The sequence below is a fragment of the Ylistrum balloti genome, unplaced genomic scaffold (genome assembly GCF_031769215.1).
Source record: "Ylistrum balloti isolate Yb309-2 unplaced genomic scaffold, AGI_CSIRO_Ybal_v1 Utg370852, whole genome shotgun sequence".
In the NCBI taxonomy this organism is placed as follows: Eukaryota; Metazoa; Mollusca; class Bivalvia; order Pectinida; family Pectinidae; genus Ylistrum; species Ylistrum balloti.
The window spans coordinates 132401-154009 of NW_026782489.1; the positions used below are offsets into that span (position 1 = coordinate 132401).

Sequence of the window (21609 nt, forward strand, 5' to 3'; positions counted from 1 at the left end):
ACTATGTATACCTGATAGCTTTGTGGCCCTGACTATGTATACCTGATAGCTGGGTGGCCCTGACTATGTTTACCTGATAGCTGGATGGTCTGACTATGTATACCTGATAGCTGGGTGACCTGACTATGTATACCTGATAGTTGGGTGGCCTGACTATGTATACCTGATAGCTGGGTGACCTGACTAAGTATACCTGATAGCTGGGTGGCCCTGACTATGTATACCTGATTACTGGGTGGCCCTGACTATGTATACCTGATAACTGGGTGGCATGACTATGTATACCTGATAGCTGGGTGGCCCTGACTATGTATACTTGATAGCTGGGTGGCCCTGACTATGTATACCTGATAGCTGAGTGGCCCTGACTATGTATACCTGATAGCTGGGTGACCTGACTAAGTATACCTGATTACTGGGTGGCCCTGACTATGTATACCTGATAGCTGGGTGACCTGACTATGTATACCTGATAGCTTTGTGGCCCTGACTATGTATACCTGATAGCTGGGTGGCCCTGACTATGTTTACCTGATAGCTGGATGGTCTGACTATGTATACCTGATAGCTGGGTGACCTGACTATGTATACCTGATAGTTGGGTGGCCTGACTATGTATACCTGATAGCTGGGTGGCCTGACTATGTATACCTGATAACTGGGTGGCATGACTATGTATACCTGATAGCTGGGTGGCCCTGACTATGTATACTTGATAGCTGGGTGGCCCTGACTATGTATACCTGATAGCTGGGTGGCCTGACTATGTATACCTGATAGCTGGGTGGCCTGACTATGTATACCTGATAGCTGGGTGGCCCTGACTATATATACCTGATAGCTGATGTTGCAAACACCTGACCCTCAGAGCCTGCTGACAGTACCACAATTGATGCGGACACCACAAGGAAATCTGAAACAATAAAGATATTGAACAAACATTGCATTCAGTAAAATAGTATGGATTTCCTGAACTGTGACATGTGTTTCCTTACAAAATCAGAACCTTACTTGACATACATATATACTTCACTAAAACATGGATTGTTCCATGTTTGAAATGCTTTTGTTAATTTTTCTGTTGTCTTCAAACAGCAGATGAAATGATTTTGGTCTATAGTTTTCGTAAATCCATATTTCAGTTTAAAATGATACAATAATGTATATAGTCTGTGGTATCCCATCTCTCTCTTTAAACAAAGAACAAGCTGGTCTCACTCCCTTGAGCTTTAGTCTAGTGAATACATTATCATGAGGGTGGGAAGAGGTCGCCCAATGGATGATGTCAAAGTGGTATTTTAACTATAGGTGTTAAATGTTGTTTTTATCTTTTATGAAACTATTATAACCACAAAAAACAAACCAGAAGGAATTTGTGGTTCACTTAAAAATTTGACAAACAATGTTGTCTGCACTGTGATTTTCTTTTCTGGTAAATATATATTTGGCCAGATGTTAAGGTCAACATCAGAATGAAAATTTTAGTTGAAACTAATTCAATTTTTTGTTTGTCTCCTTTTGTGTTTAGCGCAACAATATCCTAGATTACTCTAGGGTACCCAATACTCTTACAAAACACATTTCTGCTTTGCTACCTAAGCAGTGTTTACAAGTGTATTACTGGTAAATCATATACATTCTCATACTGTATCTAAAGATGGTACATCTAAAACTGACAATAGCTGAAAGATGACACATATAAACTGACAACAGCTGAAAGATGACACATATAAACTGACAATAGCTGAAAGATGACATGTCTAAACCTGACAACAGCTGAAAAATGACAGTCTAAACCTGACAATAGCTGAAAGATGACACATCTAAACCTGACAATAGCTGAAAGATGACACATATAAACTGAAAATAGCTGAAAGATGACACATATAAACTGAAAATAGCTGAAAGATGACATGTCTAAACCTGACAACAGCTGAAAAATGACAGTCTAAACCTGACAATAGCTGAAAGATGACACATCTAAACCTGACAATAGCTGAAAGATGACACATATAAACTGACAATAGCTGAAAGATGACACATATAAACTGACAATAGCTGAAAGATGACACATATAAACTGAAAATAGCTGAAAGATGACACATATAAACTGACAATAGCTGAAAGATGACACGTCTAAACCTGACAATAGCTGAAAGATGACACATATAAACTGACAACAGCTGAAAGATGACACATATAAACTGACAATAGCTGAAAGATGACATGTCTAAACCTGACAACAGCTGAAAAATGACAGTCTAAACCTGACAATAGCTGAAAGATGACACATCTAAACCTGACAATAGCTGAAAGATGACACATATAAACTGAAAATAGCTGAAAGATGACACATATAAACTGACAATAGCTGAAAGATGACATGTCTAAACCTGACAACAGCTGAAAAATGACAGTCTAAACCTGACAATAGCTGAAAGATGACACATCTAAACCTGACAATAGCTGAAAGATGACACGCCTAAACCTGACAATAGCTGAAAGATGACACGTCTAAACCTGACAATAGCTGAAAGATGACAGGCTTCTGGAAAGGTTCAAGGATGTATAACGTACGGGCAGGTAGCTGTAAATTTTAGTGTCATCCATTTTGTTATTTCTTGATATGAATCAAATCAGGCATGTTGACAGGTCTGACAGACCTTGAAAGACTAAAGATAGAGAAGATTGACTTCTGTGTAGATAGGCAAGGTGCGCCCTAATTCATTACTGCCACCAGGCTCGGCGGACAGTGGAACGTCAATGTTGGCATTAGCTAGCATACCATCAAGAACTGTTTTAACACTGACCAGTCAGACATCCTCTGGTGACTGGAAGGCACAGACAAGGAAGTCTGCAATTGGTGCATGGTCACCAGACATGGAATATTAGGTCTTGGCAAAGAGTCCACTGATCTGATTCAAACTGCTTTTTTACTTAGTCCAACAAATTGGAGACCAAGAAACATGGCATTCCATCAGAATCTAACATTGGCACAATATCACTTGGTGTTGGTGGTTTTACTGTGTGAGGATGCTTTTCTCTAAAGATTTGTTTGCATGTCCTTGATGGAACTTTAAATGGGCAGAAGTACTGTGATCAGATCCTTCGACCTTTCCCTTGGCAGAACAGCCTAGTCTTATCTATTTCATGTACCAGATTTCAGGTATATTTACCTATGATGGAGATGGGTTTTCGTGCAAAGCGTAACCTCCCTTTTAACCCCATATATTTGCTACGACAACCAGCTGACCATAGACGGATGACATATTCCAAACCAAAAAATACCACAAGTACAATCTCCTGCAAAAACAAAACAAAAACCAAGGATTAATAGTAGGTAGATATTTAGTATATCCTGTCATTACAGGTAGAGATTCTGTAGATATTCTGTATATCCTGTCATTACAGGTAGAGATTCTGTAGATATTCTGTATATCCTGTCATTACAGGTAGATATTCTGTATATAATGTCATAACAGGTAGATATTCTGTATATCCTGTCATTACAGGTAGATATTCTGTATATCCTATCATTACAGGTAGATATTCTGTATACCCTGTCATTACAGGTAGATATCTAGTTTATCCTGTCATTACAGGTAGAGATTCTGTATATCCTGTCATTACAGGTAGATATTCTGTAGATATTCTGTATATCCTGTCATTACAGGTAGATATTCTGTATACCCTGTCATTAAAGGTAGATATCTAGTTTATCCTGTCATTACAGGTAGATATTCTGTATATCCTGTCATTACAGGTAGACATTCTGTATATCCTGTCATTACAGGTAGATATTTAGTTTATCCTGTCATTACAGGTAGATATTCTGTATATCCTGTCATTACAGGTAGATAGTTAGTTTATCATGTCATTACAGGCAGATATTCTGTATATCCTGTCATTACAGGTAGATATTCTGTATATAATGTCATAACAGGTAGATATTCTGTATATCCTGTCATAACAGGTAGATATTCTGTATATCCTGTCATTACAGGTAGATATTCTGTATATAATGTCATTACAGGTAGATATTCTGTATATCCTGTCATAACAGGTAGAGATTCTGTATATCCTGTCATTACAGGTAGATATTCTGTATGTCATGTCATTACAGGTTGATATTCTGTATATCCTGTCATTACAGATAGATATTTAGTTTATCCTGTCATTACAGGTTGATATTCCATTTATCCTGTCATTACAGGTTGATATTTAGTTTATCCTGTCATTACAGGTTGATATTCCATTTATCCTGTCATTACAGGTAGATATTTAGTTTATCATGTCATTACAGGTTGATATTCTGTTTATCATATAGAGAATTTTTGTATAGAAATAGGATTCATCATTTCGTTGTTGTAGATGCTGAATTTTGTGATCTTTTTATATATGATATGTCACTTACCATCCAGAAGAGAGTTTCGTTGGCAAAGCTTGTGTACTGAGCTATGGTAGACAACACACTAAAGATGAGACAGATAAGCACCATCATGAAGCTGAAATGATAAAAATACCATCCATATAATACTCTATACCTTAATACAGTTGTGATAATGCACAATGCACCAAAAACTTCCTGACCACATCATGCATACATTGTACACATATTGGCCGCACACAAGCATGATACAGTATTTAGATATTCAAAACTTTTTTCAGAGCTGGATTGGATGTCTTTAGATTACAGAAGGAAAAAACACAAAATTATCTTAATGTACAAAATCTTAAACAAAGAAACACCTGAATATTTTTTTATATTATCCAACCTTTACCTATTTGTTGAACTGTGAGCTATAAGGATAGTCTCTTTCCAAACATGATATCTGAATTTAATCAAATAAGTAATCTCATAACTGATATTCACTCTGTGAGGCACTTTGAAAAACTCTGTTTAGGACAAATCCTCCAGCTTGTATGAATGACATCATTTTTAGAGAAGGAGGACCAAGAAGATTAAATATCCTTCTCTGTCAGCTAAGGGATTCAGCCGGCTCTCTATATCATGATCTACATAAAGACCATCTTTATGATGACCCATTTTGTGCATGTGGTGCCCCTGAAACAGCTCAACATTTGTTTTTTGACTGCCCTAGATATATTAACCCTAGAAAAGTCTATTACAAACCCTAAACAACCCTAATCATAACCACTAGGAACTAAACTATGTTTTGCATGGCTGCCCAGTCTGTACCACCCACATCAATAAATCATTGTTGGGTGTTGTAGTTAAGTATATATTGATGATACAGAAAGGTTTTAATGTCCATTGTTTAGTATCTACTGACATAAATTGAAATTATAGAACAAATCTAAAACTAAGACAAAATATAATTGGAAAAAATTGATATCCTTCCATAGATATAGTTAATTCAACTTTTATTAATCAGGAGACGAATGCTGGTTAATAGTTATTTACTTTTCCCACTTTTTCCCATTATTATTTGTTCTTTCTGGTTTATTCCCAGTATTTCAGTTATCATCTTATAATAAGGAAACAACTCTGGTAGGTTCTTTATCTTGGTCTAAATATCCTTTTTATTCAAAATAATAATCCTTTGATGTAAGAAAAATGTGCTTTATGTATACCTGCTCCCTCACTGAAGTGGGAGAGGGCAAACTATTACATCATGGACATTCTGACCCAAACCCCTTTTATATGAGAGGGAAAGAACATGTAATGCACATTTAATATCATAAGACATAGTAAACTGAAAAGCTTGTGGATTGTTAATTATAGCAGAGTTGTCTCCCATAATTTAAAATTGGTTAGTTTGTCAACACAAAATTTATGATTATATGTGTGTGTGTGTGCGTGAATGTGTGCATGCATGCATGTGTGTATGTATTATGTGTATGTATTTAAGTACATGTATATTTATGGTGTTTATGTCTGACCACCATGTTGTTATGGGAGGAGACTTATCTAGGCTTTAGCCTGCTGTCTAATGCTATTGATTGTTTACATCAACAAAATATTCAGAAATGAAAAAGATATTTAGTGCACAACATAGGAAACGGATGCACATTATGTGCAGTTTGGTAAAATCTTTTTCCAATATTATGAATCAAAGGTTAAATGAAAAACTTGTGTAATCATTACTAAATAGCAACCATTGACATATCAATGGTGATTGTAAAGATAACTTTTGACATAGAAGTTATCAAAGACAACTACAACCAGATCCTGTGTAAGTAAGTCTCTCTAGTATATAGTTTACACCTCAGATAGTGTTGAGTGGTTTGTCCTGGCCAACAATAATTACATATATGAAGGTATGTATATAATCTGTAAACAAAGACTGGTCACTGGTGGCACTTTGTAAACAAACCACCCTTAATTACAGGTATAAAGGTATGTATATAATCTGTACACAGACTGGTCACTGGTGGCACTTTGTAAACAAACCACCCTTAATTACAGGTATAAAGGTATGTATATAATCTGTAAACAAAGACTGGTCACTGGTGGCACTTTGTAAACAAACCATTTTTAATTACAGGTATAAAGGTATGTATATAATCTGTACACAAAGACTGGTCACTGGTGGCACTTTGTAAACAAACCACTCTTAATCACAGGTATAAAGGTATGTATATAATCTGTACACAAAGACTGGTCACTGGTGGCACTTTGTAAACAAACCACTCTTAATCACAGGTATAAAGGTATGTATATAATCTGTACACAAAGACTGGTCACTGGTGGCACTTTGTAAACAAACCACTCTTAATCACAGGTATAAAGGTATGTATATAATCTGTACACAAAGACTGGTCACTGGTGGCACTTTGTAAACAAACCACTCTTAATCACAGGTATAAAGGTATGTATATAATCTGTACACAAAGACTGGTCACTGGTGGCACTTTGTAAACAAACCACTCTTAATCACATGTATAAAGGTATGTATATAATCTGTACACAAAGACTGGTCACTGGTGGCACTTTGTAAACAAACCATTTTTAATTACAGGTATAAAGGTATGTATATAATCTGTACACAAAGACTGGTCACTGGTGGCACTTTGTAAACAAACCACTCTTAATTACAGGTATAAAGGTATGTATATAATCTGTACACAAAGACTGGTCACTGGTGGCACTTTGTAAACAAAACACTCTTAATCACAGGTATAAAGGTATGTATATAATCTGTACACAAAGACTGGTCACTGGTGGCACTTTGTAAACAAAACACTCTTAATAACAGGTATAAAGGTATGTATATAATCTGTACACAAAGACTGGTCACTGGTGGCACTTTGTAAACAAACCATTTTTAGTTACAGGTATAAAGGTATGTATATAATCTGTACACAAAGACTGGTCACTGGTGGCACTTTGTAAACAAACCACTCTTAATTACAGGTATAAAGGTATGTATATAATCTGTACACAAAGACTGGTCACTGGTGGCACTTTGTAAACAAACCACTCTTAATCACAGGTATAAAGGTATGTATATAATCTGTACACAAAGACTGGTCACCGGTGGCACTTTGTAAACAAAACACTCTTAATCACAGGTATAAAGGTATGTATATAATCTGTACACAAAGACTGGTCACCGGTGGCACTTTGTAAACAAACCACTCTTAATTACATGTATAAAGGTATGTATATAATCTGTACACAAAGACTGGTCACTGGTGGCACTTTGTAAACAAACCACCCTTAATTACAACTTTGTATATTGTACTGTTCACTCTGATAGATGTGTATGACCTATAAATAGAAAGCTTCATTTGGAAATACAATCAGCTCTACACTTCCCACACTTATTCATAAGTCATTCCTAAATTTATATGAACCGTGATAGAATCACACATCTGTGCACTAGAACTGCACACCAAGCACAAAGATGTGTGATGGCAAATTTCGTCCAGTTTTCCTTTCTTGCATACTTCATGTGCACATTGTGAAATAATATGTGTCCCTACAACTGTATCAATTTTGTTGTTTGTTTGGTACCATCAATACAATGTCAAGGTCATATGCAGAAAGTAGCTATTGTATTGTGGGGTAACACACCCTCTAAGGCCACATGACAGTTGTGGCTATTGTATTGTGGGGTAACACACCCTCTAAGGCCACATGACAGTTGTAGCTATTGTATTGTGGGGTAACACACCCTCTAAGGCCACATGACAGTTGTAGCTATTGTATTGTGGGGTAACACACCCTCTAAGGCCACATGACAGTTGTAGCTATTGTATTGTGGGGTAACACACCCTCTAAGGCCACATGACAGTTGTAGCTATTGTATTGTGGGGTAACACACCCTCTAAGGCCACATGACAGTTGTAGCTATTGTATTGTGGGGTAACACACCCTCTAAGGCCACATGACAGTTGTAGCTGTTGACAATAGGCCGAACAACTTTTACAGATTACATGACCACATTGTCTATAAATAGATCGAAAGATGAGGCCAAATCATGTGAAAAAGATTTGATCACATCAAGAACAACAATGTGGAGCCTTGACATATTTAAGGCTACATGTTGCTGGTGGAAAAGTGAGATCTCACAATAGTATGGTCTCACAATGGTGAGGTCAGGCAATGGTGTGGTCAGGAAATGGTGTGGTCAGCCAATGGTGATCAGGATATAGTGTGGTCAGGCAATGGTAGGGTTTCACAATGGTGTGGTCAGGAAATGGTGAGGTCAGGCAATGGTGAGGTCAGGCAATGGTGAGGTCAGGAAATGATGTGGTCAGGAAATGGTGAGGTCAGGAAATGGTGAGGTAAGGCAATGGTGAGGTCAGGAAATGATGTGGTCAGGAAATGGTGAGGTCAGGAAATGGTGAGGTCAGGCAATGGTGAGGTCAGGAAATGATGTGGTCATCAAATAGTGTGGTCAGGAAATGATGTGGTCAGGAAATGGTGAGGTCAGGAAATTGTAGGGTCAGGAAATGGTAGGGTTTCACAATGGTGTGGTCAGGCAATGGTGTGATCAGGATATAGTGTGGTCAGGAAATGGTGTGGTCAGGCAATGGTGTGGTCAGGCAATGGTGTGGTTAGGCAATGGTGTGATCCGGATATAGTGTGGTCAGGAAATGGTGTGGTTAGGCAATGGTGTGGTTAGGCAATGGTGAGGTCAGGCAATGGTAGGGTTTCAAAATGATGTGATCAGGAAATGGTGTGATCAGGATATAGTGTGGTCAGGCAATGGTGTGGTCAGGCAATGGTAGGGTCAGGAAATGGTGTGGTCAGGCAATGGTAGGGTCAGGAAATGGTAGGGTTTCACATTGATGTGATAAGGCAATGGTGAGTTCAGGAAATGGTGTGATCAGAATATAGTGTGGTCAGGAAATGGTGTGGTCACGCAATGGTGTGGTCAGGCAATGGTAGGGTCAGGAAATGGTAGGGTTTCACAATGATGTGGTCAGGAAATGATAGGGTTTCACATTGATGTGGTCAGGAAATGGTAGGTTCAGGAAATGGTGTGGTTAGGAAATGATAGGGTTTCACATTGATGTGGTCAGGAAATGATAGGTTTTCACATTGATGTGGTCAGGAAATGGTAGGGTTTCACATTGATGTGGTCAGGAAATGGTAGGTTCAGGAAGGAAATGGTGTGGTTAGGAAATGATAGGGTTTCACATTGATGTGGTCAGGAAATGATAGGGTTTCACATTGATGTGGTCAGGAAATGATAGGGTTTCACATTGATGTGGTCAGGAAATGGTAGGTTCAGGAAGAAAATGGTGTGGTTAGGAAATGATAGGGTTTCACATTGATGTGGTCAGGAAATGATAGGGTTTCACATTGATGTGGTCAGGAAATGATAGGGTTTCACATTGATGTGGTCAGGAAATGGTAGGTTCAGGAAGAAAATGGTGTGGTTAGGAAATGATAGGGTTTCACATTGATGTGGTCAGGAAATGATAGGGTTTCACATTGATGTGGTCAGGAAATGGTAGGGTTTCACATTGATGTGATAAGACAATGGTGAGTTCAGGAAATGGTGTGATCAGGAAATGGTGTGATCAGGAAATGGTGTGGTCAGGAAATGGTGTGATCAGGAAATGGCGTGGTCAGGAAATGGTGAGGTCAGGCAATGGTGTGGTCAGGAAATGGTAGGGTCTCACAATGATGTGGTCAGGAAATGGTGTGATCAGGAAATGGTGTGGTCAGGAAATGGTGTGATCAGGAAATGGTGTGGTCAGGAAATGGTGTGATCAGGAAATGGCGTGGTCAGGAAATGGTGAGGTCAGGCAATGGTATGGTCAGGAAATGGTAGGGTCTCACAATGATGTGGTCAGGAAATGGTGTGATCAGGAAATGGCGTGGTCAGGAAATGGTGTGATCAGGAAATGGTAGGGTCTCACAATGGTGTGGTCAGGAAATGGTGTGATCAGGAAATGGCGTGGTAAGGAAATGGTGTGGTCAGGCAATGGTGTGGTCAGTCAATAGTGTGGTATAACAATGATAACTTTTTTAACATGATAACTTTCTGTATAAGAACTGATGTTAGTAAAGTATTTCTTTAGTTTTTATCTACTGTTGAGGTTTATAAAAAATCTCTGTAGACATTTATTAACAGGTCTATAGAACCTGCATCGCTCACCTGGTTTTGCTTTACCAAAGCTTTAGGAAAAGTATTCTAAAGTTTTTCAAGTTGTTCCACTTTGTGTGCTGTCTCTACCAATTTGGACAAAATATTGTCATTTCATCAGTATAAGGATTTAAGAGACTTTGCTATATCCTATTTGGCCCCACCCCTCCCACCCATTGGGGATGAGACCAACCATTTATACAAAATTGATTTCCCTTCATCCAAGAATGCTTCAAACCAAATTAGGACAAAATCCAATCATTCCTTAAGAAGAAAGATTTCACAGAATTTGCTAAATTTACCCAAATAGACCCTATTTTCAGGCCCATGGGTGCAGATAAACAATATTTGTACAAACTTGATTTCAATTCCCCCAAGGATGCTTGTGACCAAAATGGTCAAAATTAGCCCTTATGTTCATGACTAATAGCGATTTTCTAGTAAAAAATTTGACTGACCCCAGATGTCAGATAACAGACACTGGACAGACACCTGATGCTATGGAAAGGCATAAGGATCTAAAACATTATAAGATGTTTCACTTTCCAATTATTGTATGTTATTTTACCTGATTAGCTGTGTCTATTCTCATAATAATGCAATTGTTTGTGTGGAATTTTTATTTATAGGGACACTAATAGGCTTTAGTAGGAATAAAAGTTTCTGTGAATTATTTCATTTGCAACCAATCAAACATATAATTACACAATATATCAGAATATGAAATGAAGGTAAACAGATATAAACATTGTCTCCTGTGATAAGTTGACTCCAAAAGTGTTTCTTAAAAATTAACGATTGATTTTACTCCATAAAGCATGCTACAATGATAAGGAGGCACGATTATCTATATAATGTACAAATAATTGATTATTTAGCCCATAACAGTTAGCTTACACAATAACACAGTCAGTGTATACAGTAACACAGTCAGCGTATACCGTAACACAGTCAGTGTATACAGTAACACAGTCAGCCTATACAGTAACACAGTCAGTGTATACAGTAACACAGTCAGTGTTTACAGTAACAAAGTCAGTGTATACAGTAACACAGTCAGTGTATACAGTAACACAGTCAGCCTATACAGTAACACAGTCAGTGTATACAGTAACACAGTTAGTCTATACAGTAACACAGTCAGACTATACAGTAACACAGTCAACCTATACAGTAACACAGTCAGCCTATACAGTAACACAGCCAGCGTATACAGTAACACAGTCAGTGTATACAGTAACACAGTCAGTGTATACAGTAACACAGTCAACCTGCACAGTAACACAGTCAACCTGTACAGTAACACAGTCAGTGTATATAGTAACACAGTCAGCCTATACAGTAACACAGTCAGCCTATATAGTAACACAGTCAGCCTATACAGTAACACAGTCAGCCTATACAGTAACACAGTCAGCCTATATAGTAACACAGTCAGCCTATACAGTAACACAGTCAACCTGCACAGTAACACAGTCAGTGTATACAGTAACACAGTCAGTGTATTCAGTAACACAGTCAGCGTATACAGTAACACAGTCAACCTATACAGTAACACAGTCAGCCTATACAGTAACACAGTCAGTGTATACAGTAACACAGTCAGCCTATACAGTAACACAGTCAGCCTATACAGTAACACAGTCAGTGTATACAGTAACACAGTCAACCTGTACAGTAACACAGTCAGTGTATACAGTAACACAGTCAACCTGTACAGTAACACAGTCAGTGTATACAGTAACACAGTCAACCTGCACAGTAACACAGTCAGTGTATACAGTAACACAGTCAGTGTATATAGTAACACAGTCAGCCTATATAGTAACACAGTCAGTGTATACAGTAACACAGTCAACCTGCACAGTAACACAGTCAGTGTATACAGTAACACAGTCAGTGTATTCAGTAACACAGTCAGCGTATACAGTAACACAGTCAACCTATACAGTAACACAGTCAGCCCATACAGTAACACAGTCAGTGTATACAGTAACACAGTCAGCCTATACAGTAACACAGTCAGCCTATACAGTAACACAGTCAGTGTATACAGTAACACAGTCAGTGTATACAGTAACACAGTCAACCTGCACAGTAACACAGTCAACCTGTACAGTAACACAGTCAGTGTATATAGTAACACAGTAAGCCTATACAGTAACACAGTCAACCTGCACAGTAACACAGTCAGTGTATACAGTAACACAGTCAGTGTATACAGTAACACAGTCAGTCTATACAGTAACACAGTCAACCTGTACAATAACATAGTCACACAAAAGGAGGCTCATTCACATCACTGGACTAACTCGGTCATTTGATAGGTAATTCACAGTCAAATACAAGAAGACTCGCAGAACTCAAGGTCACATAACATGTGACTAACACATCTAGGTAACTTTCCTGAGGAAAGCAAATAATTTTTCCTTTAATTACAAGTCTAAGATATTAAAACTGATTAAAACATGATTGGGTGTTCAGGTATTTGTTGACAAGACGATAACTGGAGCAATGGTTTCAGAGCATATTCCATTATTGCTGTTGATATGGCCATGACACAATATAATTACCTAGTAACAAAGCCACTTAAAGATAGAACATTTGTAAACAAGTAGCCTAAACAAACACTTAAAACCTACATCCTGAAAATTAAAACTGACAACCAAATATTTGACAAGGTCGTTACAAGTTCTAAGCCTTCACCTATACAGACTGCTGAGTATCAAACACCATAAGAGCCCAGACTTAATTACTGAAAGCTTCCTTACAAAACATCATCAGACCAAAACATAAATGGTAAAACGTCATCAGAAAGGTATGTTTATGACACCAGCCATCATCACCACTACCCCTCTCCTCCATCAGGTATCACAAATGTATGTATCCTTGTGATGTTTGTGTAACGGCATCACACACATACACATGCTGGTGATGTTTGTGTAACAACATCACACATGTACACATGCTGGTGATGTTTGTGTAACAGCATCACATACATACATATGCTGGTGATGTTTGTGTAACAGCATCACACACATACACATGCTGGTGATGTTTGTTTTACAGTATCACACACAGTGTTATTTCTATCTACACCCTCAGGTGTTATCCCTATCTACACCCTCAGGTGTTATCTCTATCTACACCTTCATGTGTTATCCCTATCTACATCCTCAGGTGTTATCCCTATCTACACCCTCAGGTGTTATCCCTATCTACAACCTTCAGTGTTATCCCTATCTACATCCTCAGGTGTTATTCCTATCTACACCCTCAGGTGTTATTCCTATCTACACCCTCAGGTGTTATCCCCATCTACCTCCTCAGGTGTTATCTCTATCTACACCTTCAGGGGTTATCTCTATCTACACCTTCAGGTGTTATCCTTATCTACACCTTCAGGTGTTATCCTTATCTACACCTTCAGGTGTTATCCCTATATACACCTTCAGGTGTCATCCCTATATACACCTTCAGGTGTTATCCCTATCTACATCCTCAGGTGTTATCTCTATCTACACCCTCAGGTGTTATCCCTATCTACACCCTCAGGTGTTATCTCTATCTATACATTCAGGTGTTATCCCTATCTACACCCTCAGGTGTTATCTCTATCTACACCCTCAGGTGTTATCTCTATCTACATCCTCAGGTGTTATCCCTATCTACAACCTCCAGTGTTATCTCTATCTATACATTCAGGTGTTATCCCTATCTACACCCTCAGGTGTTATATCTATCTACACCCTCAGGTGTTATCTCTATCTACATCCTCAGGTGTTATCTCTATCTACACCCTCAGGTGTTATCCCTATCTACATCCTCAGGTGTTATCTCTATCTACATCCTCAGGTGTTATCCCTATCTACAACCTCCAGTGTTATCTCTATCTATACATTCAGGTGTTATCCCTATCTACATCCTCAGGTGTTATCTCTATCTACACCCTCAGGTGTTATCCCTATCTACATCCTCAGGTGTTATTTCTATCTACATCCTCAGGTGTTATCCCTATCCACAACCTCCAGTGTTATCTCTATCTATACATTCAGGTGTTATCCGTATCTACATCCTCAGGTGTTATCCCTATCTACATCCTCAGGTGTTATCTCTATCTATACATTCAGGTGTTATCTCTATCTATACATTCAGGTGTTATCCCTATCTACATCCTCAGGTGTTATCACTATCTACACCCTCAGGTGTTATCTCTATCTATACATTCAGGTGTTATCCCTATCTACACCCTCAGGTGTTATCTCTATCTATACATTCAGGTGTTATCTCTATCTACACCCTCAGGTGTTATCTCTATCTATACATTCAGGTGTTATCCCTATCTACACCCTCCAGTGTTATCCCTATCTACACCCTCAGGTGTTATCTCTATCTATACATTCAGGTGTTATCTCTATCTATACATTCAGGTGTTATCCCTATCTACACCCTCAGGTGTTATCTCTATCTACACCCTCAGGTGTTATCTCTATCTATACATTCAGGTGTTATCCCTATCTACACCCTCAGGTGTTATCTCTATCTACACCCTCAGGTGTTATCTCTATCTATACATTCAGGTGTTATCCCTATCTATCTACATCTACACCCTCAGGTGTTATCTCTATCTACACCCTCAGGTGTTATCTCTATCTATACATTCAGGTGTTATCCCTATCTACACCCTCAGGTGTTATCTCTATCTACACCCTCAGGTGTTATCCCTATCTATACATTCAGGTGTTATCTCTATCTATACATTCAGGTGTTATCTCTATCTACACCCTCAGGTGTTATCCCTATCTACACCCTCAGGTGTTATCTCTATCTATACATTCAGGTGTTATCTCTATCTATACATTCAGGTGTTATCCCTATCTACACCCTCAGGTGTTATCCCTATCTACACCCTCCAGTGTTATCTCTATCTATACATTCAGGTGTTATCTCTATCTATACTTTCAGGTGTTATCCCTATCTACACCTTCAGGTGTTATCCCTATCTACACCCTCAGGTGTTATCTCTATCTACACCCTCAGGTGTTATCCCTATCTACACCTTCAGGTGTTATCCCTATTTACACATTTGGGACTTTTTATCTGTATTTTTGTGTTCTGTGATCCCCGGGAGGTAAACAGGTAATGTTACACAGGGTAGATCACAATGGAATCCAATATCCAATTATTAGAGTACATTTCCATTATAATTCCAACACTGGCCTCCATGACAGACATTTAAAGGTTATGTATTGATTGGGAACACTCTACTCTGTATCCTGATACCAGTTTAACAGGGAATTCTATTACTTTACACATGTCTGTTTAATCACCAATGTTCCATACTGAAACTTAGTGGAGAAAAAAATGTTTTCATTACCAGTTTATAACAATTGGTAACATAAAGTAGACACTTTATATACTGTAATACTTTATATACTGTAATACTTTATATACTGTAATACTTTATATACTGTAATACTCTGTAATACTTTATATACTGTAACACTTTATATACTGTAATACTTTATATACTGTAACACTTTATATACTGTAATACTCTGTAATACTTTATATACTGTAATACTTATATACTGTAACACTTTATATACTGTAATACTTTATATACTGTAATACTTTATATACTGTAATACTTTATATACTGTAATACTTTATATACTGTAATACTTTATATACTGTAATACTTTATATACTGTAATACTTTATATACTGTAATACTTTATATACTGTAATACTTTATATACTGTAATACTTTATATACTGTAACACTTTATATACTGTAATACTTTATATACTGTAATACTTTATATACTGTAATACTTTATATACTGTAATACTTGTAATACTTTATATACTCTTATACTCTGTAATACTTTATATACTGTAATACTTTATATACTGTAATACTTTATATACTGTAATACTTTATATACTGTAATACTTTATATACTGTAATACTTTATATACTGTAATACTTTATATACTGTAATACTTTATATACTGTAATACTTTATATACTGTAATACTTTATATACTGTAATACTATATATATACTGTAATACTTTATATACTGTAATACTTTATATACTGTAATACTTTATATACTGTAATACTTTATATACTGTAATACTTTATATACTGTAATACTTTATATACTCTAATACTCTGTAATACTTTATATACTGTAATACTTTATATATTGTAATACTTTATATACTGTAATACTCTGTAATACTTTATATACTGTAATACTTTATATACTGTAATACTTTATATTGGTAACATAAAGTAGACACTTTATATACTGTAATACTTTATATACTGTAATACTTTATATACTGTAATACTTTATATACTGTAATACTGTTACTTATATCTGTAATACTTTATATACTGTAATACTTTATATACTGTAATACTTTATATACTGTAATACTTTATATACTGTAATACTTTATATACTGTAATACTTTATATACTGTAATACTTTATATATAATCTGTAATACTTTATATACTGTAATACTTTATATACTGTAATACTTTATATACTGTAATACTTTATATACTGTAATACTTTATATACTGTAATACTTTATATACTGTAATACTTTATATACTGTAATACTTTATATATGTAATACTCTGTAATACTTTATATACTGTAATACTTTATATACTGTAATACTTTATATACTGTAATACTCTGTAATACTTTATATACTGTAATACTTTATATACTGTAATACTTTATATATTGTAATACTTTATATACTGTAATACTCTGTAATACTTTATATACTGTAATACTTTATATACTGTAATACTTTATATACTGTAATACTTTATATACTGTAATACTTTAGATAATCATCAACAGTAGATTTCAACCTACATTATAACAATTAGGTCTGTCTGTATATAACAATGAGGTCTGTGTGTATATAACAATGAGGTCTGTCTGTATATAACAATGAGGTCTGTCTGTATATAACAATGAGATCTGTCTGTATATAACAATGAGGTCTGTCTATATATAACAATGAGATCTGTCTGTATATAACAATGAGATCTGTCTGTATATAACAATGAGGTCTGTCTGTATATCAGTGAGATCTGTCTGTACATAACAATGAGGTCTGTCTATATATAACAATGAGATCTGTCTGTATATAACAATGAGGTCTGTATATAACAATGATATCTGTCTGTATATAACAATGAGGTCTGTCTGTATATAACAATGAGGTCTGTCTGTATATAACAATGAGGTCTGTCTGTATATCAGTGAGATCTGTCTGTATATAACAATGAGGTCTGTCTATATATAACAATGAGGTCTGTCTGTATATAACAATGAGGTCTGTCTATATATAACAATGAGGTCTGTCTGTATATAACAATGAGGTCTGTCTGTATATAACAATGAGGTCTGTCTGTATATAACAATGAGGTCTGTCTGTATATAACAATGAGGTCTGTCTGTATATCAGTGAGATCTGTCTGTATATAACAATGAGGTCTGTCTATATATAACAATGAGGTCTGTCTGTATATAACAATGAGATCTGTCTGTATATAACAATGAGGTCTGTCTGTATATAACAATGAGGTCTGTCTGTATATAACAATGAGATCTGTCTGTATATAACAATGAGATCTGTCAATATATAACAATGAGGTCTGTCTGTATATAACAATGAGGTCTGTCTGTATATAACAATGAGGTCTGTCTATATATAACAATGAAGTCTGTCTGTTTATAACAATGAGGTCTGTCTGTATATAACAATGAGGTCTGTCTGTATATAACAATGAGATCTGTCTGTATATAACAATGAGGTCTGTCTGTATATAACAATGAGGTCTGTCTGTTTATAACAATGAGGTCTGTCTGTATATAACAATGAGGTCTGTCTGTATATAACAATGAGATCTGTCTGTATATAACAATGAGGTCTGTCTGTATATAACAATGAGATCTGTCTGTATATAACGATGAGGTCTGTCAATATATAACAATGAGGTCTGTCTGTATATAACAATGAGGTGTGTCTGTATATAACAATGAGGTCTGTCTGTATATAACAATGAGATCTGTCAATATATAACAATGAGGTCTGTCTGTATATAACAATGAGGTCTGTCTGTATATCAGTGAGATCTGTCTGTATATAACAATGAGATCTGTCAATATATAACAATGAGGTCTGTCTGTATATAACAATGAGGTCTGTCTGTATATAACAATGAGGTCTGTCTGTATATAACAATGAGGTCTGTCTGTATATAACAATGAGGTCTGTCTGTATATAACAATGAGATCTGTCAATATATAACAATGAGGTCTGTCTGTATATAACAATGAGGTCTGTCTATATATAACAATGAGGTCTGTCTGTATATCAGTGAGATCTGTCTGTATATAACAATGAGATCTGTCAATATATAACAATGAGGTCTGTCTGTATATAACAATGAGGTCTGTCTGTATATAACAATGAGGTGTGTCTGTATATAACAATGAGGTGTGTCTGTATATAACAATGAGGTCTGTCTGTATATAACAATGAGGTGTGTCTGTATATAACAATGAGGTCTGTCTATATATAACAATGAGGTCTGTCTGTATATAACAATGAGGTGTGTCTGTATATAACAATGAGGTATGTCTGTATATAACAATGAAGTCTGTCTGTATATAACAATGAGGTCTGTCTGTATATAACAATGAGGTGTGTCTGTATATAACAATGAGGTCTGTCTATATATAACAATGAGGTCTGTCTGTATATAACAATGAGGTCTGTCTGTATATAACAATGAGGTATCTATTTGCTTTCACCCCTCTGCCTTCAGCTAAACCACTACAAGCTTCCTTCACCCAAGAATGCTTCAGACCAATTTTGATATAGCATCTTTTCATTCCTACAGAAGAAGGATTTTCTCGACTGAGACAAGTCCTTCCTTCTCCAGGGGACTGAGACCCAAGATTTAGACAAAGTTGATGATTCCTTTCACCACAGGTTGTTTATGACCATTTGGGACAAAAATCTGACATTCTTAAAGGAGAAGAAATAATTTGATCTATATCCCATACTGGGCCTTGTCCCTAAAGCCCTAGATGGCCCATCATTTATACAAAAGTGTTGCCCTTCACCCTGGAATCTTCATTTCTCCTGAAGAAGAAGGATTTTCATTTTCCCCAGTGAGCCCCGCCCCATTTACACTAAATGAGTCCCCTTAAGAATGCTTCAAACCAAATTTGGACAAAATCTAATCACCACAGAAGAAGAATGAACTTGCTAAAAATTTCCCTCAGGTCCCAGGGGGTCACACCCATTATTTATATGAAATTGGGTTTCCCTTCCCCAAAGGAAGCCTCTGACCAAATTCAGTCAAAATCTGCTGTCAGTTATGACAAGCAGTGTTTTAAAGAAACTGTTAACAGACAGACCCAATAGGCTGATAATAATACACTAGTAACATATTTCATTGAATTGAACTGATTCGGCCCAGTCCATCAGCCCTAAGAGTCGATCAGGTTCAGAATGCCCATATCATCAAACAACCATACCAAACTTATTATTGTAATAAAGTTTGAATGTTATCCAATGTAAAATCATGCTGAAAACTATCAATTTCCTGTATAATAGTAAACTTGATCTCCTCCTCAGGGCGTAATGTGAAACACTAGGATAATGAATTCACAATTTTGGAAAAGCGTCACTAAGATCCTTCAATTGATGAAGAGAATTTGATTCTAAAATATTAGAGTGTTGAGAAGAAGACTTCAAATCTGAATCAATTTGACCCCATTTGGCCCCTCTGATCAGCTCTTGGGGGTTAGTCAGGGTCAATGTATGCATGCCATCAAATTGTCATCCTATGCTAATTCTGAATACATTTGAAATATTTCCAAAGTTATGCTCAAAAATGTAATTATCCTATATACAGTAAACTGTAATCCTTTCCCAGTGGGAAAGCACCTTAAGTCTCTTTCATCCATGAACAAAGAGTATTTGATTCTGCAGCCTTATCTGGGTGTTGAGAAGAAGTTCTTAAAATTTGAGTCAATTTGACTGCTTTTGGCCCTGTCCATAAGGTCCCCGGATAATGGGAATGATAAAATTCATAGCTTTTTTCATCTTTGGCTCTAAAAAATTTTTAGAGAAAAAGTTGAAAAGCAGGTTTGCCCATTGGTATTCTGAGATAATCTTCAGAAATAAAAGTCCTAACTGATAGATGGAAAGACCCGTGCTTATAGGGCATCCACATTTACATGTAGATAGGTATTCAAAGAGAGACTGCTCTGTTGGGCTTTATATAAGGTTGTTCTGCCAAGTCAGGGCTATATACAGATATGGACAGACTACTGTGTCAGGGCTATATACAGACATAGACAGACTACTGTGTCAGGGCTATATACAGACATAGACTACTGTGTCAGGGCTATATACAGACATGGACTGACTACTGTGTCAGGGCTATATACAGACTACTGTGTCAGGGCTATATACAAACATAGACAGACTACTGTGTCAGGGCTATATACAGACATAGACAGACTACTGTGTCAGGGCTATATACAGACATGGACAGACTACTGTGTCAGGGCTATATACAGACAGACTACTGTGTCAGGGCTATATACAGACTTCTGTGTCAGGGCTATATACAGACATGGACAGACTACTGTGTAAGGGCTATATACAGACATGGACAGACTTCTGTGTCAGGGGCTGGACAGACTTCTGTGTCAGGGCTATATACAGACATGGACAGACTACTGTGTCAGGGCTATATACAGACTACTGTGTCAGGGCTATATACAGACATGGACAGACTACTGTGTCAGGGCTATATACAGACTACTGTGTCAGGGCTATATACAAACATAGACAGACTACTGTGTCAGGGCTATATACAGACATGGACAGACTACTGTGTCAGGGCTATATACAGACATGGACAGACTGCTGTGTCAGGGCTATATACAGACATGGACAGACGACTGTGTCAGG

General features: G+C 36.7%; 1 protein-coding gene across 1 annotated transcript in view; it reads right to left on the reverse strand.

Annotated features, from left to right (window-relative positions):
- Positions 1-21609, reverse strand: part of LOC132559084 (potassium voltage-gated channel subfamily KQT member 1-like) — a 54250-nt gene that overhangs the window by 23435 nt on the left and 9206 nt on the right. The window contains exons 2-4 of the mRNA XM_060223694.1: positions 4415-4505; positions 3177-3303; positions 835-913 (exon numbers count right to left, since the gene is read on the reverse strand). Coding sequence (XP_060079677.1) covers positions 835-913; positions 3177-3303; positions 4415-4505 — 297 coding nt within the window. The remainder of the gene's footprint in view (positions 1-834; positions 914-3176; positions 3304-4414; positions 4506-21609) is intronic.